Below are 24039 nucleotides of genomic sequence, written 5' to 3'. Positions count from 1 at the left end.
ACCCATAGATCCTGACCCATGGATCCTGACCCATAGATCCTGCCCCATAGATCCTGCCCCATAGATCCTGACCCATAGATCCTGACCCATGGATCCTGCCCCATAGATCCTGCCCCATAGATCCTGCCCCATAGATCCTGACCCATGGATCCTGCCCCATAGATCCTGCCCCATAGATCCTGACCCATAGATCCTGACCCATAGATCCTGCCCCATAGATCCTGCCCCATAGATCCTGACCCATGGATCCTGCCCCATAGATCCTGCCCCATGGATCCTGACCCATAGATCTTGAACCATGGATCCTGACCCATAGATCCTGCCCCATAGATCCTGACCCATAGATCCTGACCCATAGATCCTGCCCCATAGATCCTGACCCATGGATCCTGCCCCATAGATCCTGCCCCATAGATCCTGACCCATAGATCCTGACCCATGGATCCTGCCCCATAGATCCTGCCCCATAGATCCTGCCCCATAGATCCTGACCCATGGATCCTGCCCCATAGATCCTGCCCCACAGATCCCACCCCATAGATCCTGACCCATAGATCCTGCCCCATAGATCCTGACCCATAGATCCTGCCCCATAGATCCTGCCCCATAGATCCTGACCCATAGATCCTGCCCCACGGATCCTGCCCCATAGATCCTGACCCATAGATCCTGCCCCATAGATCCTGACCCATGGATCCTGCCCCATAGATCCTGCCCCATAGATCCTGCCCCATGGATCCTGACCCATAGATCTTGAACCATGGATCCTGACCCATAGATCCTGCCCCATAGATCCTGACCCATAGATCGTGCCCCATAGATCCTGACCCATAGATCCTGACCCATAGATCCTGCCCCATAGATCCTGCCCCATAGATCCTGACCCATGGATCCTGCCCCATAGATCCTGCCCCATAGATCCTGACCCATAGATCCTGACCCATGGATCCTGACCCATAGATCCTGCCCCATAGATCCTGCCCCATAGATCCTGCCCCATAGATCCTGACCCATGGATCCTGCCCCATAGATCCTGCCCCATAGATCCTGACCCATAGATCCTGCCCCATAGATCCTGCCCCATAGATCCTGACCCATAGATCCTGACCCATGGATCCTGACCCATAGATCCTGCCCCATAGATCCTGACCCATAGATCCTGACCCATGGATCCTGACCCATAGATCCTGACCCATAGATCCTGACCCACAGATCCTGCCCCATAGATCCTGACCCACAGATCCTGCCCCATAGATCCTGCCCCATAGATCCTGCCCCATAGATCGTGCCCCATAGATCCTGCCCCATGGATCCTGCCCCATAGATCCTGCCCCATAGATCCTGACCCATAGATCCTGACCCATAGATCCTGCCCCATAGATCCTGACCCATAGATCCTGACCCATAGATCCTGCCCCATAGATCCTGACCCATAGATCCTGACCCATGGATCCTGCCCCATAGATCCTGCCCCATAGATCCTGACCCATAGATCCTGACCCATAGATCCTGCCCCATGGATCCTGACCCATAGATCCTGCCCCATAGATCCTGCCCCATAGATCCTGCCCCATAGATCGTGCCCCATAGATCCTGCCCCATGGATCCTGCCCCATAGATCCTGCCCCATAGATCCTGACCCATAGATCCTGACCCATAGATCCTGCCCCATAGATCCTGACCCATAGATCCTGACCCATAGATCCTGCCCCATAGATCCTGACCCATAGATCCTGACCCATGGATCCTGCCCCATAGATCCTGCCCCATAGATCCTGACCCATAGATCCTGACCCATAGATCCTGCCCCATGGATCCTGACCCATAGATCCTGCCCCATAGATCCTGCCCCATAGATCCTGCCCCATGGATCCTGCCCCATGGATCCTGCCCCATAGATCCTGCCCCATAGATCCTGCCCCATAGATCCTGCCCCATAGATCCTGCCCCATAGATCCTGACCCATTGATCCTGCCCCATAGATCCTGCCCCATAGAATCTGCCCCACAGATCCTGACCCATGGATCCTGCCCCATAGATCCTGCCCCATAGATCCTGCCCCATGGATCCTGACCCATAGATCCTGACCCATAGATCCTGACCCATGGATCCTGCCCCATAGATCCTGACCCATAGATCCCTCCCCATGGATCCTGACCCATAGATCCTGCCCCACAGATCCTGCCCCATAGATCCTGACCCATAGATCCTGACCCATAGATCCTGCCCCATAGATCCTGCCCCATAGATCCTGACCCATAGATCCTGACCCATGGATCCTGCCCCATAGATCCTGCCCCATAGATCCTGACCTATGGATCCTGACCCATAGATCCTGACCCATAGATCCTGCCCCATGGATCCTGACCCATAGATCCTGACCCATAGATCCTGACCCATGGATCCTGCCCCATAGATCCTGACCCATAGATCCTGAACCATAGATCCTGCCCCATAGATCCTGACCCATAGATCCTGCCCCATAGATCCTGCCCCATAGATCCTGACCCATAGATCCTGCCCCATAGATCCTGCCCCATAGATCCTGACCCATAGATCCTGACCCATAGATCCTGACCCATAGATCCCTCCCCATGGATCCTGACCCATAGATCCTGCCCCATAGATCCCTCCCCATGGATCCTGCCCCATAGATCCTGCCCCATAGATCCTGCCCCATAGATCCTGCCCCATAGATCCTGACCCATAGATCCTGACCCATGGATCCTGCCCCATAGATCCTGACCCATAGATCCTGACCCATAGATCCTGCCCCATAGATCCCTCCCCATGGATCCTGACCCATAGATCCTGCCCCATAGATCCTGCCCCATAGATCCTGACCCATGGATCCTGACCCATGGATCCTGCCCCATAGATCCCTCCCCATAGATCCTGACCCATGGATCCTGACCCATAGATCCTGCCCCATAGATCCTGACCCATAGATCCTGCCCCATAGATCCTGACCCATAGATCCTGACCCACAGATCCTGACCCATAGATCCTGACCCATGGATCCTGCCCCATAGATCCTGACCCATGGATCCTGACCCACAGATCCTGCCCCATAGATCCTGCCCCATAGATCCTGCCCCATAGATCCTGCCCCATGGATCCTGACCCACAGATCCTGACCCATAGATCCTGCCCCATGGATCCTGACCCATGGATCCTGCCCCATAGATCCTGCCCCATAGATCCTGACCCATAGATCCTGACCCATAGATCCTGCCCCATGGATCCTGCCCCATAGATCCTGCCCCATAGATCCTGACCCATAGATCCTGACCCATAGATCCTGCCCCATAGATCCTGACCCATAGATCCTGACCCATAGATCCTGCCCCATAGATCCCTCCCCATGGATCCTGACCCATAGATCCTGCCCCATAGATCCTGACCCATAGATCCTGACCCATGGATCCTGACCCATCAGTCCTGCCCCATAGATCCTGCCCCATAGATCCTGACCCATGGATCCTGCCCCATAGATCCTGCCCCATAGATCCTGACCCATAGATCCTGCCCCATAGATCCTGCCCCATAGATCCTGACCCATAGATCCTGCCCCATAGATCCTGACCCATAGATCCTGACCCATAGATCCTGCCCCATAGATCCTGCCCCATAGATCCTGACCCATAGATCCTGCCCCATAGATCCTGCCCCATAGATCCTGACCCATAGATCCTGACCCATGGATCCTGCCCCATGGATCCTGCCCCATAGATCCTGACCCATAGATCCTGCCCCATAGATCCTGACCCATAGATCCTGACCCATGGATCCTGCCCCATAGATCCTGCCCCATATATCCTGCCCCATGGATCCTGACCCATAGATCCTGCCCCATAGATCCTGCCCCATAGATCCTGACCCATAGATACTGCCCCATGGATCCTGCCCCATAGATCCTGACCCATAGATCCTGACCCAGAGATCCTGACCCATAGATCCTGCCCCATAGATCCTGACCCATAGATCCTGACCCATAGATCCTGACCCATGGATCCTGCCCCATGGATCCTGCCCCATAGATCCTGACCCATAGATCCTGCCCCATAGATCCTGACCCATAGGTCCTGCCCCACAGATCCTGACCCATAGATCCTGACCCATGGATCCTGACCCATAGATCCTGACCCACAGATCCTGCCCCATAGATCCTGACCCACAGATCCTGACCCATAGATCCTGACCCATAGATCCTGACCCATGGATCCTGCCCCATAGATCCTGCCCCATAGATCCTGACCCATAGATCCTGCCCCATAGATCCTGACCCATAGATCCTGACCCATAGATCCTGCCCCATAGATCCTGCCCCATGGATCCTGACCCATAGATCCTGCCCCATAGATCCTGACCCATGGATCCTGACCCATGGATCCTGACCCATAGATCCTGCCCCATGGATCCTGCCCCATAGATCCTGCCCCATAGATCCTGACCCATAGATCCTGCCCCATAGATCCTGCCCCATAGATCCTGACCCATAGATCCTGCCCCATAGATCCTGCCCCATGGATCCTGCCCCATAGATCCTGCCCCATAGATCCTGCCCCATAGATCCTGACCCATGGATCCTGCCCTATGGATCCTGCCCCATAGATCCTGCCCCATAGATCCTGACCCATGGATCCTGACCCATAGATCCTGCCCCATAGATCCTGCCCCATGGATCCTGCCCCATAGATCCTGCCCCATAGATCCTGCCCCATAGATCCTGCCCCACAGATCCTGACCCATAGATCCTGCCCCATAGATCCTGTCCCATGGATCCTGACCCATAGATCCTGCCCCATAGATCCTGCCCCATAGATCCTGCCCCATAGATCCTGACCCATGGATCCTGACCCATAGATCCTGCCCCATAGATCCTGCCCCATAGATCCTGCCCCATAGATCCTGACCCATAGATCCTACCCCATAGATCCTGCCCCATAGATCCTGACCCATAGATCCTGCCCCATAGATCCTGACCCATGGATCCTGCCCCATGGATCCTGACCCATAGATCCTGACCCATGGATCCTGCCCCATAGATCCTGCCCCATAGATCCTGCCCCATAGATCCTGACCCATAGATCCTGACCCATGGATCCTGACCCATAGATCCTGCCCCATAGATCCTGACCCATGGATCCTGCCCCATAGATCCTGACCCATAGATCCTGACCCATGGATCCTGCCCCATAGATCCTGACCCATAGATCCTGACCCATGGATCCTGACCCATGGATCCTGACCCATAGATCCTGACCCATAGATCCTGCCCCATAGATCCTGACCCATAGATCCTGCCCCATGGATCCTGCCCCATAGATCCTGCCCCATAGATCCTGACCCATAGATCCTGCCCCATAGATCCTGACCCATAGATCCTGACCCATAGATCCTGACCCATGGATCCTGACCCATGGATCCTGCCCCATAGATCCTGCCCCATAGATCCTGACCCATAGATCCTGCCCCATAGATCCTGACCCATAGATCCTGCCCCATGGATCCTGACCCATAGATCCTGCCCCATAGATCCTGACCCATGGATCCTGACCCATGGATCCTGACCCATAGATCCTGACCCATGGATCCTGACCCATAGATCCTGACCCATGGATCCTGCCCCATAGATCCTGACCCATGGATCCTGACCCATAGATCCTGCCCCATAGATCCTGACCCATAGATCCTGACCCATAGATCCTGACCCATGGATCCTGACCCATAGATCCTGCCCCATAGATCCTGACCCATGGATCCTGACCCATAGATCCTGCCCCATAGATCCTGCCCCATAGATCCTGACCCATGGATCCTGACCCATAGATCCTGCCCCATAGATCCTGACCTGGGGATTCTGCCCCACAGATCCTGCCCCATAGATCCTGCCCCATAGATCCTGACCCATGGATCCTGCCCCATAGATCCTGCCCCATAGATCCTGCCCCATAGATCCTGACCCATGGATCCTGACCCATAGATCCTGACCCATAGATCCTGACCCATAGATCCTGCCCCACGGATCCTGCCCCATAGATCCTGCCCCATAGATCCTGCCCCATAGATCCTGACCCATAGATCCTGACCCATAGATCCTGACCCATGGATCCTGCCCCATAGATCCTGAGCCATAGATCCTGACCCATAGATCCTGACCCATAGATCCTGCCCCATAGATCCTGACCCATAGATCCTGACCCATAGATCCTGACCCATGGATCCTGACCCATAGATCCTTCCCCATAGATCCTGCCCCATAGATCCTGCCCCATAGATCCTGACCCATAAATCCTGCCCCATGGATCCTGACCCATAGATCCTGACCCATGGATCCTGCCCCATAGATCCTGACCCATAGATCCTGACCCATAGATCCTGCCCCATAGATCCTGACCCATGGATCCTGACCCATAGATCCTGCCCCATAGATCCTGCCCCATAGATCCTGACCCATAGATCCTGACCCATGGATCCTGACCCATAGATCCTGACCCATGGATCCTGACCCATTCATTTCTGCCCCATAGATCGGACCCAAGATCCCCCCCAGCCACACAGATCCCGACCCAGAGGTTCTGCCCCACAGATCCAGACCTAGAGATCCCTGACCCATAGATTCCACCCCACAGATCCCACCCAATTGATCCCTGCCCCATTGATTCTGCCCCATAGATTGACCCCCCCCCAGGTCCCCCCAGACCCAGAGAATGGACCCAGAGATCCCGACACAGAGGTTCTGACCCACAGATTCCCCCCTGCCCCATAGCTCCTGCCCCACGGATTCCTCCCCATGGGTTTCTGCCCCATAGATTCCCCCCCGCCTCCAGACCCAGAGGTTCTGCCCCACATCTCTGCCCCATAGATTGTTCCCCATTGATTGAACCCAGAGATCCCCCCCCTGCCCCACAGATCCCACCCCACAGATCCTGCCCCACAGATCCCACCCTAGAGAGACCCCCCCAGCCCCATAGATCCCAATCCCTGCCCCATAGATTCACACCTGGACCCATAGATCCTGCCCCATAGATCCCACCCCATAGATTCTGCCCCACAGATTGGACCCAGAGTTCCCCTTCCCACGGATTCTGCCCCATAGATCCCAGCCCCATGGCTTCCAAACCATGGATTCTGCCCCATGGATTCTGCCCCATAGATCCCACCCCATAGATCCCAAACCAGGGATTCCACCCCACTGATTTCACCCCAAAGATTCCGCCCCACAGATCCCACCCCATAGCTCCTGACCCATGGATTCTGCCCCATAGATTGTCCCACACATCCTCCCCAGACCCACAGAACGGGCCAAGAGGTTCTGCCCCACACCTCTGACCCACAGATCCCACCCCACAGATTGGACCCACGGATCCTGCCCCATTGATTCCACCCCACAGCTCCTGACCCATGGATCCTGCCCCATAGATTGGACCCAGAGATCCCAGCCCCACAGATCCTGACCCAGAGTTTTCACCCCATAGATTGACCCCACAGATCCCCCCAGACCCAGAGATTGGACCCACAGATCCCACCCCATAGATCCTGACCCACAGATCCCAGCCCTAGAGATGCCACCCCATAGATCTCTGCCCCATGGATCCCTGACCCATTGATTTCTGCCCCATAGATTGGACCCCCAGATCCCCCCCAGACCCATGGAATGGACCCAGAGGTTCTGCCCCACATCCCAGCCCCACAGATCCCACCCCATAGATCCCTGCCCCATGGATTCTGCCCCAGAGATTGGACCCAGAGGTTCTGCCCCATAGATTGTGCCCCCCAGATCCTGCCCCACAGATCCTACCCCATAGATTCCTCCCCACGGATTCCACCCCACAGCTCCTGCCCCATGGATCCTGCCCCATCGCTGATTTCTGCCCCAGAGATTGGACCCAGAGATCCCACCCCATGGATCCTGACCCATAGATCCTGCCCCATAGATCCTGCCCCATAGATCCTGACCCATAGATCCTGCCCCATAGATCCTGCCCCATAGATCCTGACCCATAGACCCCTGACCCATGGATTCTGCCCCATAGATCCCGACCCACAGATTCTGCCCCATAGATCTCTGCCCCATAGATCTCTGCCCCATAGATTCTGCCCCATAGATCCCTGACCAATTCATTTCTGCCCCATAGATCAGACCCCGAGATCCCCCCCAGCCCCACAGATCCCGACCCAGAGGTTCTGCCCCATAGATCCAGACCCACAGATCCTGCCCCATAGATCCCAGCCCTGCCCCAGAGTGACCCCCAGACCCATAGATCCCCCCCTGCCCCATAGATCCGGGCCCTGCCCCATAGATCCGGGCCCTGCCCCATAGATCCGGGCCCTGCCCCATAGGCACCCCTGGACCCGTAAGGAACCCAATGCCTGCCCCATATATTCAGCCCCAAAGGGAACCCCCCGGACCTATAGGGACCCCCCTGCCCCATAGATCCCAATCCCTGCCCCATAGATCCTGCCCCATAGCTCCCACCCCATGGATTCCTCCCCATTGATTTCTGCCCCACAGATCGGACCCATCAATCCTGACCCAGAGATTTCACCCCACGGATTCTGCCCCATAGATCCCAGCCCCATAGATGAGACCCACGGCTTCCACCCCATAGATCCCTGACCCCTTGATTTCTGCCCCATAGATTCTGCCCCACAGATCCTGCCCCAGCCCCAGAGATTGGACCCAGAGATCCCAAACCACAGATTCAACCCCATAGATCCCTGACCCACGGATCCTGACCCATAGATCCTGCCCCATAGATCCCAGCCCCATAGATCCTGCCCCATAGATCCTGACCCATAGATCCTGCCCCATAGATCCTGACCCATAGATCCTGCCCCATGGATCCTGCCCCATAGATCCTGACCCACGGATCCTGCCCCATAGATCCTGACCCATAGATCCTGACCCACGGATCCTGACCCATAGATCCTGACCCATAGATCCTGCCCCATAGATCCTGCCCCATAGATCCTGACCCATAGATCCTGCCCCATAGATCCTGACCCATGGATCCTGACCCATAGATCCTGACCCATAGATCCTGCTCTATAGATCCTGCCCCATAGATCCTGACCCATAGATCCTGACCCATGGATCCTGACCCATAGATCCTGACCCATAGATCCTGACCCATGGATCCTGCCCCATAGATCCTGACCCATGGATCCTGCCCCATAGATCCTGACCCATAGATCCTGCCCCATAGATCCTGCCCCATAGATCCTGACCCATAGATCCTGCCCCATAGATCCTGACCCATAGATCCTGCCCCATAGATCCTGCCCCATAGATCCTGACCCATAGATCCTGCCCCATGGATCCTGACCCATAGATCCTGACCCATAGATCCTGCCCCATAGATCCTGACCCATAGATCCTGACCCATAGATCCTGACCCATGGATCCTGCCCCATAGATCCTGACCCATGGATCCTGACCCATAGATCCTGCCCCATAGATCCTGCCCCATGGATCCTGACCCATAGATCCTGCCCCATAGATCCTGACCCATAGATCCTGACCCATGGATCCTGCCCCATAGATCCTGACCCATAGATCCTGACCCATAGATCCTGACCCATGGATCCTGACCCATAGATCCTGACCCATAGATCCTGCCCCATGAATCCTGCCCCATAGATCCTGCCCCATAGATCCTGACCCATGGATCCTGCCCCATAGATCCTGACCCATAGATCCTGCCCCATAGATCCTGACCCAGAGGTTCTGCCCCATAGATCCTGACCCATAGATCCTGCCCCATGGATCCTGCCCCATAGATCCTGACCCATAGATCCTGCCCCATGGATCCTGCCCCATAGATCCTGACCCACGGATCCTGCCCCATAGATCCTGACCCATAGATCCTGACCCACGGATCCTGACCCATAGATCCTGACCCATAGATCCTGCCCCATAGATCCTGCCCCATAGATCCTGACCCATAGATCCTGCCCCATAGATCCTGACCCATAGATCCTGACCCATAGATCCTGCTCTATAGATCCTGCCCCATAGATCCTGCCCCATAGATCCTGACCCATGGATCCTGACCCATAGATCCTGACCCATAGATCCTGACCCATGGATCCTGCCCCATAGATCCTGACCCATAGATCCTGCCCCATAGATCCTGACCCATAGATCCTGACCCATAGATCCTGCCCCATAGATCCTGACCCATAGATCCTGCCCCATAGATCCTGCCCCATAGATCCTGACCCATAGATCCTGCCCCATGGATCCTGACCCATAGATCCTGACCCATAGATCCTGCCCCATAGATCCTGACCCATAGATCCTGACCCATAGATCCTGACCCATGGATCCTGCCCCATAGATCCTGACCCATGGATCCTGACCCATAGATCCTGCCCCATAGATCCTGCCCCATGGATCCTGACCCATAGATCCTGCCCCATAGATCCTGACCCATAGATCCTGACCCATGGATCCTGCCCCATAGATCCTGACCCATAGATCCTGACCCATAGATCCTGACCCACAGATCCTGACCCATGGATCCTGACCCATAGATCCTGACCCATAGATCCTGCCCCATGAATCCTGCCCCATAGATCCTGCCCCATAGATCCTGACCCATGGATCCTGCCCCATAGATCCTGACCCATAGATCCTGCCCCATAGATCCTGACCCAGAGGTTCTGCCCCATAGATCCTGACCCATAGATCCTGCCCCATGGATCCTGCCCCATAGATCCTGACCCATAGATCCTGCCCCATAGATCCTGACCCATGGATCCTGCCCCATAGATCCTGCCCCATAGATCCTGACCCATAGATCCTGACCCATGGATCCTGCCCCATAGATCCTGCCCCATAGATCCTGACCCATAGATCCTGCCCCATAGATCCTGCCCCATAGATCCTGACCCATAGATCCTGACCCATGGATCCTGACCCATAGATCCTGCCCCATAGATCCTGCCCCATAGATCCTGACCCATAGATCCTGACCCATGGATCCTGCCCCATAGATCCTGCCCCATAGATCCTGCCCCATAGATCCTGACCCATGGATCCTGCCCCATAGATCCTGCCCCATAGATCCTGACCCATAGATCCTGACCCATAGATCCTGCCCCATAGATCCTGCCCCATAGATCCTGACCCATGGATCCTGCCCCATAGATCCTGCCCCATGGATCCTGACCCATAGATCTTGAACCATGGATCCTGACCCATAGATCCTGCCCCATAGATCCTGACCCATAGATCCTGACCCATAGATCCTGCCCCATAGATCCTGACCCATGGATCCTGCCCCATAGATCCTGCCCCATAGATCCTGACCCATAGATCCTGACCCATGGATCCTGCCCCATAGATCCTGCCCCATAGATCCTGCCCCATAGATCCTGACCCATGGATCCTGCCCCATAGATCCTGCCCCACAGATCCCACCCCATAGATCCTGACCCATAGATCCTGCCCCATAGATCCTGACCCATAGATCCTGCCCCATAGATCCTGCCCCATAGATCCTGACCCATAGATCCTGCCCCACGGATCCTGCCCCATAGATCCTGACCCATAGATCCTGCCCCATAGATCCTGACCCATGGATCCTGCCCCATAGATCCTGCCCCATAGATCCTGCCCCATGGATCCTGACCCATAGATCTTGAACCATGGATCCTGACCCATAGATCCTGCCCCATAGATCCTGACCCATAGATCGTGCCCCATAGATCCTGACCCATAGATCCTGACCCATAGATCCTGCCCCATAGATCCTGACCCATAGATCCTGACCCATGGATCCTGCCCCATAGATCCTGCCCCATAGATCCTGACCCATAGATCCTGACCCATGGATCCTGACCCATAGATCCTGCCCCATAGATCCTGCCCCATAGATCCTGCCCCATAGATCCTGACCCATGGATCCTGCCCCATAGATCCTGCCCCATAGATCCTGACCCATAGATCCTGCCCCATAGATCCTGCCCCATAGATCCTGACCCATAGATCCTGACCCATGGATCCTGACCCATAGATCCTGCCCCATAGATCCTGACCCATGGATCCTGACCCATGGATCCTGCCCCATAGATCCTGACCCATGGATCCTGACCCATAGATCCTGCCCCATAGATCCTGCCCCATAGATTCTGACCCATGGATCCTGCCCCATAGATCCTGACCCATGGATCCTGACCCATAGATCCTGCCCCATAGATCCTGCCCCATGGATCCTGACCCATAGATCCTGACCCATAGATCCTGACCCATGGATCCTGCCCCATAGATCCTGCCCCATAGATCCTGACCCATAGATCCTGCCCCATAGATTCTGACCCATGGATCCTGCCCCATAGATCCTGCCCCATGGATCCTGACCCATAGATCCTGACCCATGGATCCTGACCCATGGATCCTGACCCATAGATCCTGCCCCATGGATCCTGACCCATAGATCCTGACCCATAGATCCTGACCCACGGATCCTGACGCATAGATCCTGCCCCATGGATCCTGACCCATAGATCCTGCCCCATAGATCCTGACCCATAGATCCTGCCCCATAGATCCTGCCCCATGGATCCTGACCCATAGATCCTGCCCCATAGATCCTGCCCCATAGATCCTGCCCCATGGATCCTGACCCATAGATCTTGAACCATGGATCCTGACCCATAGATCCTGCCCCATAGATCCTGACCCATGGATCCTGACCCATAGATCCTGACCCATAGATCCTGCCCCATAGATCCTGCTCCATAGATCCTGACCCACAGATCCTGCCCCATAGATCCTGCCCCATGGATCCTGACGCATAGATCCTGCCCCATGGATCCTGACCCATAGATCCTGACCCATAGATCCTGACCCATGGATCCTGACCCATAGATCCTGCCCCATGGATCCTGACCCATAGATCCTGCCCCATAGATCCTGCCCCATAGATCCTGCCCCATGGATCCTGACCCATAGATCTTGAACCATGGATCCTGACCCATAGATCTTGCCCCATAGATCCTGACCCATAGATCCTGACCCATAGATCCTGACCCATAGATCCTGACCCATAGATCCTGACCCATGGATCCTGACCCATAGATCCTGCCCCATAGATCCTGCCCCATAGATCCTGACCCATGGATCCTGCCCCATAGATCCTGACCCATAGATCCTGCCCCATAGATCCTGACCCATAGATCCTGACCCATAGATCCTGACCCATGGATCCTGCCCCATAGATCCTGACCCATGGATCCTGACCCATAGATCCTGCCCCATAGATCCTGCCCCATGGATCCTGACCCATAGATCCTGCCCCATAGATCCTGACCCATAGATCCTGACCCATGGATCCTGCCCCATAGATCCTGACCCATAGATCCTGACCCATAGATCCTGACCCACAGATCCTGACCCATGGATCCTGACCCATAGATCCTGACCCATAGATCCTGCCCCATGAATCCTGCCCCATAGATCCTGCCCCATAGATCCTGACCCATGGATCCTGCCCCATAGATCCTGACCCATAGATCCTGACCCATAGATCCTGACCCAGAGGTTCTGCCCCATAGATCCTGACCCATAGATCCTGCCCCATGGATCCTGCCCCATAGATCCTGACCCATAGATCCTGCCCCATAGATCCTGACCCATGGATCCTGCCCCATAGATCCTGCCCCATAGATCCTGACCCATAGATCCTGACCCATGGATCCTGCCCCATAGATCCTGCCCCATAGATCCTGACCCATAGATCCTGCCCCATAGATCCTGCCCCATAGATCCTGACCCATAGATCCTGACCCATGGATCCTGACCCATAGATCCTGCCCCATAGATCCTGCCCCATAGATCCTGACCCATAGATCCTGACCCATGGATCCTGCCCCATAGATCCTGCCCCATAGATCCTGCCCCATAGATCCTGACCCATGGATCCTGCCCCATAGATCCTGCCCCATAGATCCTGACCCATAGATCCTGACCCATAGATCCTGCCCCATAGATCCTGCCCCATAGATCCTGACCCATGGATCCTGCCCCATAGATCCTGCCCCATGGATCCTGACCCATAGATCTTGAACCATGGATCCTGACCCATAGATCCTGCCCCATAGATCCTGACCCATAGATCCTGACCCATAGATCCTGCCCCATAGATCCTGACCCATGGATCCTGCCCCATAGATCCTGCCCCATAGATCCTGACCCATAGATCCTGACCCATGGATCCTGCCCCATAGATCCTGCCCCATAGATCCTGCCCCATAGATCCTGACCCATGGATCCTGCCCCATAGATCCTGCCCCACAGATCCCACCCCATAGATCCTGACCCATAGATCCTGCCCCATAGATCCTGACCCATAGATCCTGCCCCATAGATCCTGCCCCATAGATCCTGACCCATAGATCCTGCCCCACGGATCCTGCCCCATAGATCCTGACCCATAGATCCTGCCCCATAGATCCTGACCCATGGATCCTGCCCCATAGATCCTGCCCCATAGATCCTGCCCCATGGATCCTGACCCATAGATCTTGAACCATGGATCCTGACCCATAGATCCTGCCCCATAGATCCTGACCCATAGATCGTGCCCCATAGATCCTGACCCATAGATCCTGACCCATAGATCCTGCCCCATAGATCCTGCCCCATAGATCCTGACCCATGGATCCTGCCCCATAGATCCTGCCCCATAGATCCTGACCCATAGATCCTGACCCATGGATCCTGACCCATAGATCCTGCCCCATAGATCCTGCCCCATAGATCCTGCCCCATAGATCCTGACCCATGGATCCTGCCCCATAGATCCTGCCCCATAGATCCTGACCCATAGATCCTGCCCCATAGATCCTGCCCCATAGATCCTGACCCATAGATCCTGACCCATGGATCCTGACCCATAGATCCTGCCCCATAGATCCTGACCCATGGATCCTGACCCATAGATCCTGCCCCATAGATCCTGCCCCATGGATCCTGCCCCATAGATCCTGCCCCATAGATTCTGACCCATGGATCCTGCCCCATGGATCCTGACCCATGGATCCTGACCCATAGATCCTGCCCCATAGATCCTGCCCCATAGATTCTGACCCATGGATCCTGCCCCATAGATCCTGACCCATGGATCCTGACCCATAGATCCTGCCCCATAGATCCTGCCCCATGGATCCTGACCCATAGATCCTGACCCATAGATCCTGACCCATGGATCCTGCCCCATAGATCCTGCCCCATAGATCCTGACCCATAGATCCTGACCCATGGATCCTGCCCCATAGATCCTGCCCCATGGATCCTGACCCATAGATCCTGACCCATGGATCCTGACCCATGGATCCTGCCCCATAGATCCTGCCCCATAGATCCTGACCCATAGATCCTGACCCATGGATCCTGCCCCATAGATCCTGCCCCATGGATCCTGACCCATAGATCCTGACCCATAGATCCTGACCCATGGATCCTGCCCCATAGATCCTGCCCCATAGATCCTGACCCATAGATCCTGACCCATGGATCCTGCCCCATAGATCCTGCCCCATGGATCCTGACCCATAGATCCTGACCCATAGATCCTGACCCATGGATCCTGCCCCATAGATCCTGCCCCATAGATCCTGCCCCATAGATTCTGACCCATGGATCCTGCCCCATAGATCCTGCCCCATGGATCCTGACCCATAGATCCTGACCCATGGATCCTGACCCATGGATCCTGCCCCATAGATCCTGACCCATAGATCCTGCCCCATAGATCCTGACCCATAGATCCTGACCCACGGATCCTGACGCATAGATCCTGCCCCATGGATCCTGACCCATAGATCCTGCCCCATAGATCCTGACCCATAGATCCTGCCCCATAGATCCTGCCCCATGGATCCTGACCCATAGATCCTGCCCCATAGATCCTGCCCCATAGATCCTGCCCCATGGATCCTGACCCATAGATCTTGAACCATGGATCCTGACCCATAGATCCTGACCCATAGATCCTGCCCCATAGATCCTGCCCCATAGATCCTGCTCCATAGATCCTGACCCATAGATCCTGACCCATAGATCCTGACCCATAGATCCTGACCCATAGATCCTGACCCATGGATCCTGACCCATAGATCCTGACCCATGGATCCTGCCCCACAGATCCTGACCCATAGATCCTGCCCCATAGATCCTGCCCCATAGATCCTGCCCCATAGATCCTGACCCATGGATCCTGCCCCATAGATCCTGCCCCATAGATCCTGACCCATAGATCCTGACCCATAGATCCTGACCCATAGATCCTGCCCCATAGATCCTGACCCATGGATCCTGCCCCATAGATCCTGCCCCATAGATCCTGATGGATGGGGGGGGGAGGGGACACGGCCACCCAACGCCACCCAGGACCAAGCAAGGCCACCAAGGGCCACCAGTAGCCACCAGTACCCTCCAGTAGCCACCCAAGGCCAACCAAGACCACCCGAGGTCACCAGTAGCCACCCATGGCCATAAGAAGCCACCCAAGGGCCACCCGAGGCCACCCAAGGCCATCAGTAGTCACCAGTAGCCTCCAGTAGCCACCCAACACCACCCAAGACCACCCAAGGCCACCAGTAGGCCCTAGTAGGCCCCAGCAGCCCCCAGTACCCCCCCAGTAGGCCCAAGTAGGCCCCAGTAGGCCCCAGTAGCCCCCAGTAGGCCCCAGCAGGCCCCAGTACCCCCCCAGTAGGCCCCAGTAGGCTCCAGTAGCCCCCAGGAGGCCCCAGCAGGCCCCAGTACCCCCCAGTAGGCACCAGTAGGCTCCAGTAGGCCCAAGTAGGCCCCAGTAGGCCCCAGTAGCCCCCAGTAGGCCCCAGCAGGCCCCAGTACCCCCCCAGTAGGCCCCAGTAGGCTCCAGTAGCCCCCAGGAGGCCCCAGCAGGCCCCAGTACCCCCCAGTAGGCCCCAGTAGGCCCCAGTAGGCCCCAGTAGGCCCCAGTAGGCCCCAGTAACCCCCAGTAGGCCCCAGCAGGCCCCAGTACCCCCCCAGTAGGCCCAAGTAGGCCCCAGCAGGCCCCAGTACCCCCCCAGTAGGCCCAAGTAGGCCCCAGTAGGCCCCAGTAGGCCCCAGTAGCCCCCAGTACCCCCCAGTAGGCCCAGTAGGCCCCAGTAGGCCCCAGTAGCCCCCAGTAGGCCCTAGCAGGCCCCAGTACCCCCCCAGTAGGCCCAAGTAGGCCCCAGCAGGCCCCAGTAGGCCCCAGTAGCCCCCAGTAGGCCCAAGTAGGCCCCAGTAGGCCCCAGTAGCCCCCAGTAGGCCCAAGTAGGCCCAAGTAGTCCCCATTAGGCCTGAGTAGGCAAAAATTTTTGGGCAAAAATCGGGGATTTCGGGGCCTTTGGGGCAAAAATCGGGGATTTTGGGTTCTTTGGGGCAAGAATCGGGGATTTGGGGACGTTTGGGGGAAAAATCAGGGATTTGGGGGCATTTGGGGACGTTTTGGGGAAAAGTCAGGGATTTTGGGGGCGTTTGGGGCAAAAATCGGGGATTTTGGGGTCTTTGGGGCAAGAATCGGGGATTTTGGGGTCTTTGGGGCGAAAATCGGGGATTTGAGGATGTTTGGGGAAAAATCAGGGATTTGGGGACATTTTGGGGGCATTTGGGGGAAAAATCAGGGATTTGGGGACATTCGGGGTGAAAATTGGGGATTTTGGGGGAAAAAGCGGGGATTTGGGGGCGTCTTGACTCCCATCACCCCCATGGCCACCAACCCCAACCCAATGGCCACCAAGCCCCTGGCCGCCATCTTGGCTGCCACCAACCCCAACCCAATGACCAATGGCCCCATGGCCGCCATCTTGGTGGCCGCCATCTTGGTTGCCTCCAACCCCAACCCAATGGCCCCATGGCCGCCATCTTGACTCCCATCACCCCCATGGCCACCAACCCCAACCCAATGACCAATGGCCCCCCAGCCGCCATCTTGGTTGCCTCCAACCCCAACCCAACGTCCAAGAGCCCCTCAGCCGCCATCTTGGCTGCCACCAACCCCAACCCAACGACCAATGGCCCCATGGCCGCCATCTTGACTCCCATCACTCCCATGGCCACCAACCCCAACCCAATGGCCCCCCGGCCGCCATCTTGGTTGCCTCCAACCCCAACTCAACGACCGCCGCCCCCGCCCCCCGCCCCGGCCGCCATCTTGGTGGCCGCCCCTCCCCCCTCTTACGGGCAGGGGGTCGATGTAGAGGATGACGAGGTTTTGGGGTGGGTTTTTGGGTGCCTTTTGGTTTTTTGGGGTGGTTTTTGGGTGTCTTTTGGTGGTTTTTTGGGTGGTTTTTGGGTGTTGTTGTCAGGGTGGGTTTTGGGTGTTTTTCGGGCGTTTTTTGGGTTTTTTTCCACTCCCATAAGTGGAGTCCCCAGCCCCATAAGTGGAGCCCCCAGCCCCATAAGTGGAGCCCCCAGCCCCATAAGTGCCCCCCAGCCCCATAAGTGGAGCCCCCAGCCCCATAAGTGGAGTCCCCAGCCCCATAAGTGCCCCCCAGCCCCATAAGTGGAGCCCCCAGCCCCATAAGTGGAGTCCCCAGCCCCATAAGTGCCCCCCAGCCCCATAAGTGGAGCCCCCAGCCCCATAAGTGGAGTCCCCAGCCCCATAAGTGCCCCCCAGCCCCATAAGTGGAGCCCCCAGCCCCATAAGTGCCCCCCAGCCCCATAAGTGGAGCCCCCAGCCCCATAAGTGCCCCCCAGCCCCATAAGTGGAGCCCCCAGCCCCATAAGTGGAGCCCCCAGCCCCATAAGTGGAGTCCCCAGCCCCATAAGTGGAGCCCCCAGCCCCATAAGTGCCCCCCAGCCCCATAAGTGGAGTCCCCAGCCCCATAAGTGGAGCCCCCAGCCCCATAAGTGGAGCCCCCAGCCCCATAAGTGGAGCCCCCAGCCCCATAAGTGCCCCCCAGCCCCATAAGTGGAGCCCCCAGCCCCATAAGTGCCCCCCAGCCCCATAAGTGGAGTCCCCAGCCCCATAAGTGCCCCCCAGCCCCATAAGTGGAGCCCCCAGCCCCATAAGTGGAGCCCCCAGCCCCATAAGTGGAGCCCCCAGCCCCATAAGTGCCCCCCAGCCCCATAAGTGGAGTCCCCAGCCCCATAAGTGCCCCCCAGCCCCATAAGTGGAGCCCCCAGCCCCATAAGTGCCCCCCAGCCCCATAAGTGGAGTCCCCAGCCCCATAAGTGCCCCCCAGCCCCATAAGTGGAGTCCCCAGCCCCATAAGTGGAGCCCCCAGCCCCATAAGTGCCCCCCAGCCCCATAAGTGGAGCCCCCAGCCCCATAAGTGCCCCCCAGCCCCATAAGTGGAGCCCCCAGCCCCATAAGTGCCCCCCAGCCCCATAAGTGGAGCCCCCAGCCCCATAAGTGCCCCCCAGCCCCATAAGTGGAGCCCCCAGCCCCATAAGTGCCCCCCAGCCCCATAAGTGGAGCCCCCAGCCCCATAAGTGGAGTCCCCAGCCCCATAAGTGCCCCCCAGCCCCATAAGTGGAGCCCCCAGCCCCATAAGTGGAGTCCCCAGCCCCATAAGTGGAGCCCCCAGCCCCATAAGTGGAGCCCCCAGCCCCATAAGTGGAGCCCCCAGCCCCATAAGTGGAGCCCCCAGCCCCATAAGTGCCCCCCAGCCCCATAAGTGGAGCCCCCAGCCCCATAAGTGGAGCCCCCAGCCCCATAAGTGCCCCCCAGCCCCATAAGTGGAGCCCCCAGCCCCATAAGTGGAGCCCCCAGCCCCATAAGTGCCCCCCAGCCCCATAAGTGGAGTCCCCAGCCCCATAAGTGGAGTCCCCAGCCCCATAAGTGGAGCCCCCAGCCCCATAAGTGGAGTCCCCAGCCCCATAAGTGGAGCCCCCAGCCCCATAAGTGGAGCCCCCAGCCCCATAAGTGGAGCCCCCAGCCCCATAAGTGGAGTCCCCAGCCCCATAAGTGGAGCCCCCAGCCCCATAAGTGGAGCCCCCAGCCCCATAAGTGGAGCCCCCAGCCCCATAAGTGGAGTCCCCAGCCCCATAAGTGGAGCCCCCAGCCCCATAAAAGTGGAGCCCCCAGCCCCATAAGTGGAGCCCCCAGCCCCATAAGTGGAGTCCCCAGCCCCATAAGTGGAGCCCCCAGCCCCATAAAAGTGGAGCCCCCAGCCCCATAAGTGGAGCCCCCAGCCCCATAAGTGGAGTCCCCAGCCCCATAAGTGGAGCCCCCAGCCCCATAAGTGGAGTCCCCAGCCCCATAAGTGGAGCCCCCAGCCCCATAAGTGGAACCCCCAGCCCCATAAGTGCCCCCCAGCCCCATAAGTGGAGCCCCCAGCCCCATAAGTGGAGCCCCCAGCCCCATAAGTGGAGCCCCCAGCCCCATAAGTGGAGTCCCCAGCCCCATAAGTGGAGCCCCCAGCCCCATAAGTGGAGCCCCCAGCCCCATAAGTGGAGTCCCCAGCCCCATAAGTGGAGCCCCCAGCCCCATAAGTGGAGCCCCCAGCCCCATAAGTGCCCCCCAGCCCCATAAGTGGAGCCCCCAGCCCCATAAGTGCCCCCCAGCCCCATAAGTGGAGCCCCCAGCCCCATAAGTGGAGCCCCCAGCCCCATAAGTGGAGTCCCCAGCCCCATAAGTGGAGCCCCCAGCCCCATAAGTGGAGCCCCCAGCCCCATAAGTGCCCCCCAGCCCCATAAGTGGAGTCCCCAGCCCCATAAGTGGAGCCCCCAGCCCCATAAGTGGAGCCCCCAGCCCCATAAGTGCCCCCCAGCCCCATAAGTGGAGCCCCCAGCCCCATAAGTGCCCCCCAGCCCCATAAGTGCCCCCCAGCCCCATAAGTGGAGTCCCCAGCCCCATAAGTGGAGCCCCCAGCCCCATAAGTGGAGCCCCCAGCCCCATAAGTGGAGTCCCCAGCCCCATAAGTGCCCCCCAGCCCCATAAGTGCCCCCCAGCCCCATAAGTGGAGTCCCCAGCCCCATAAGTGGAGCCCCCAGCCCCATAAGTGGAGTCCCCAGCCCCATAAGTGGAGCCCCCAGCCCCATAAGTGCCCCCCAGCCCCATAAGTGCCCCCCAGCCCCATAAGTGCCCCCCAGCCCCATAAGTGGAGCCCCCAGCCCCATAAGTGGAGCCCCCAGCCCCATAAGTGGAGTCCCCAGCCCCATAAGTGGAGCCCCCAGCCCCATAAGTGGAGTCCCCAGCCCCATAAGTGGAGCCCCCAGCCCCATAAGTGGAGCCCCCAGCCCCATAAGTGGAGCCCCCAGCCCCATAAGTGCCCCCCAGCCCCATAAGTGCCCCCCAGCCCCATAAGTGCCCCCCAGCCCCATAAGTGGAGCCCCCAGCCCCATAAGTGGAGCCCCCAGCCCCATAAGTGGAGTCCCCAGCCCCATAAGTGGAGCCCCCAGCCCCATAAGTGGAGTCCCCAGCCCCATAAGTGGAGTCCCCAGCCCCATAAGTGCCCCCCAGCCCCATAAGTGGAGCCCCCAGCCCCATAAGTGGAGCCCCCAGCCCCATAAGTGGAGTCCCCAGTCCCATAAGTGGAGCCCCCAGCCCCATAAGTGCCCCCCAGCCCCATAAGTGGAGCCCCCAGCCCCATAAGTGCCCCCCAGCCCCATAAGTGGAGCCCCCAGCCCCATAAGTGCCCCCCAGCCCCATAAGTGGAGTCCCCAGCCCCATAAGTGCCCCCCAGCCCCATAAGTGGAGCCCCCAGCCCCATAAGTGGAGCCCCCAGCCCCATAAGTGGAGCCCCCAGCCCCATAAGTGGAGTCCCCAGCCCCATAAGTGGAGTCCCCAGCCCCATAAGTGGAGCCCCCAGCCCCATAAGTGGAGTCCCCAGCCCCATAAGTGGAGCCCCCAGCCCCTTAAGTGGAGCCCCCAGCCCCATAAGTGCCCCCCAGCCCCATAAGTGGAGCCCCCAGCCCCATAAGTGCCCCCCAGCCCCATAAGTGCCCCCCAGCCCCATAAGTGGAGTCCCCAGCCCCATAAGTGGAGCCCCCAGCCCCATAAGTGGAGCCCCCAGCCCCATAAGTGGAGCCCCCAGCCCCATAAGTGGAGCCCCCAGCCCCATAAGTGGAGTCCCCAGCCCCATAAGTGGAGCCCCCAGCCCCATAAGTGCCCCCCAGCCCCATAAGTGCCCCCCAGCCCCATAAGTGCCCCCCAGCCCCATAAGTGGAGCCCCCAGCCCCATAAGTGCCCCCCAGCCCCATAAGTGGAGTCCCCAGCCCCATAAGTGGAGCCCCCAGCCCCATAAGTGCCCCCCAGCCCCATAAGTGGAGTCCCCAGCCCCATAAGTGGAGCCCCCAGCCCCATAAGTGGAGCCCCCAGCCCCATAAGTGGAGCCCCCAGCCCCATAAGTGGAGCCCCCAGCCCCATAAGTGGAGCCCCCAGCCCCATAAGTGCCCCCCAGCCCCATAAGTGCCCCCCAGCCCCATAAGTGGAGCCCCCAGCCCCATAAGTGCCCCCCAGCCCCATAAGTGCCCCCCAGCCCCATAAGTGGAGCCCCCAGCCCCATAAGTGCCCCCCAGCCCCATAAGTGGAGCCCCCAGCCCCATAAGTGGAGTCCCCAGCCCCATAAGTGGAGTCCCCATCCCCATAAGTGGAGTCCCCAGCCCCATAAGTGGAGCCCCCAGCCCCATAAGTGGAGCCCCCAGCCCCATAAGTGGAGTCCCCAGCCCCATAAGTGGAGCCCCCAGCCCCATAAGTGGAGCCCCCAGCCCCATAAGTGGAGCCCCCAGCCCCATAAGTGGAGTCCCCAGCCCCATAAGTGGAGTCCCCAGCCCCATAAGTGCCCCCCAGCCCCATAAGTGGAGTCCCCAGCCCCATAAGTGGAGCCCCCAGCCCCATAAGTGGAGTCCCCAGCCCCATAAGTGGAGTCCCCAGCCCCATAAGTGGAGTCCCCAGCCCCATAAGTGGAGCCCCCAGCCCCATAAGTGGAGTCCCCAGCCCCATAAGTGGAGCCCCCAGCCCCATAAGTGGAGTCCCCAGCCCCATAAGTGGAGCCCCCAGCCCCATAAGTGCCCCCCAGCCCCATAAGTGCCCCCCAGCCCCATAAGTGGAGCCCCCAGCCCCATAAGTGGAGTCCCCAGCCCCATAAGTGCCCCCCAGCCCCATAAGTGCCCCCAGCCCCATAAGTGGAGCCCCCAGCCCCATAAGTGGGGTCCCCAGCCCCATAAGTGGAGCCCCCAGCCCCATAAGTGCCCCCCAGCCCCATAAGTGGAGCCCCCAGCCCCATAAGTGCCCCCCAGCCCCATAAGTGGAGTCCCCAGCCCCATAAGTGCCCCCCAGCCCCATAAGTGGAGCCCCCAGCCCCATAAGTGGAGCCCCCCAGCCCCATAAGTGCCCCCCAGCCCCATAAGTGGAGCCCCCAGCCCCATAAGTGGAGCCCCAGCCCCATAAGTGCCCCCCAGCCCCATAAGTGGAGCCCCCAGCCCCATAAGTGGAGCCCCCCAGCCCCATAAGTGCCCCCCAGCCCCATAAGTGGAGTCCCCAGCCCCATAAGTGGAGCCCCCAGCCCCATAAGTGGAGTCCCCAGCCCCATAAGTGGAGCCCCCAGCCCCATAAGTGGAGTCCCCAGCCCCATAAGTGGAGTCCCCAGCCCCATAAGTGGAGTCCCCAGCCCCATAAGTGGAGCCCCCAGCCCCATAAGTGGAGTCCCCAGCCCCATAAGTGGAGCCCCCAGCCCCATAAGTGGAGCCCCCAGCCCATAAGTGCCCCCCAGCCCCATAAGTGGAGTCCCCAGCCCCATAAGTGCCCCCCAGCCCCATAAGTGCCCCCCAGCCCCATAAGTGGAGCCCCCAGCCCCATAAGTGGAGCCCCCAGCCCCATAAGTGGAGTCCCCAGCCCCATAAGTGGAGCCCCCAGCCCCATAAGTGAGTCCCCAGCCCCATAAGTGGAGTCCCCAGCCCCATAAGTGCCCCCAGCCCATAAGTGGAGCCCCCAGCCCCATAAGTGGAGTCCCCAGCCCCATAAGTGGAGCCCCCGCCAAGTGCCCCCCGCCCATCAAGTGGAGTCCCCCAGCCCCCATAAGTGGAGTCCCCAGCCCCATAAGTGGAGCCCCCAGCCCCATAAGTGGAGA

At 58.6% G+C, this 24039-nt stretch overlaps 1 protein-coding gene across 1 annotated transcript in view; it reads right to left on the bottom strand.

The window, feature by feature from the left end:
- Positions 1 to 17843, bottom strand: part of LOC139791014 (uncharacterized) — a gene marked incomplete at its 3' end in the record, with an annotated part of 50297 nt that extends 32454 nt beyond the window's left edge. The window contains 1 exon segment of the mRNA XM_071732804.1: positions 17749 to 17843. Within this exon segment, the coding sequence (XP_071588905.1) occupies positions 17749 to 17843 (95 nt within the window).
- Between the last annotated feature and the right edge of the window lie 6196 nt (positions 17844 to 24039).

Source organism: Heliangelus exortis, unplaced genomic scaffold, assembly GCF_036169615.1.
Source record: "Heliangelus exortis unplaced genomic scaffold, bHelExo1.hap1 Scaffold_84, whole genome shotgun sequence".
In the NCBI taxonomy this organism is placed as follows: Eukaryota; Metazoa; Chordata; class Aves; order Apodiformes; family Trochilidae; genus Heliangelus; species Heliangelus exortis.
The sequence above is the reverse complement of the archived record's forward strand: the minus strand, read 5'-3'. Positions and strand labels throughout refer to the sequence as shown.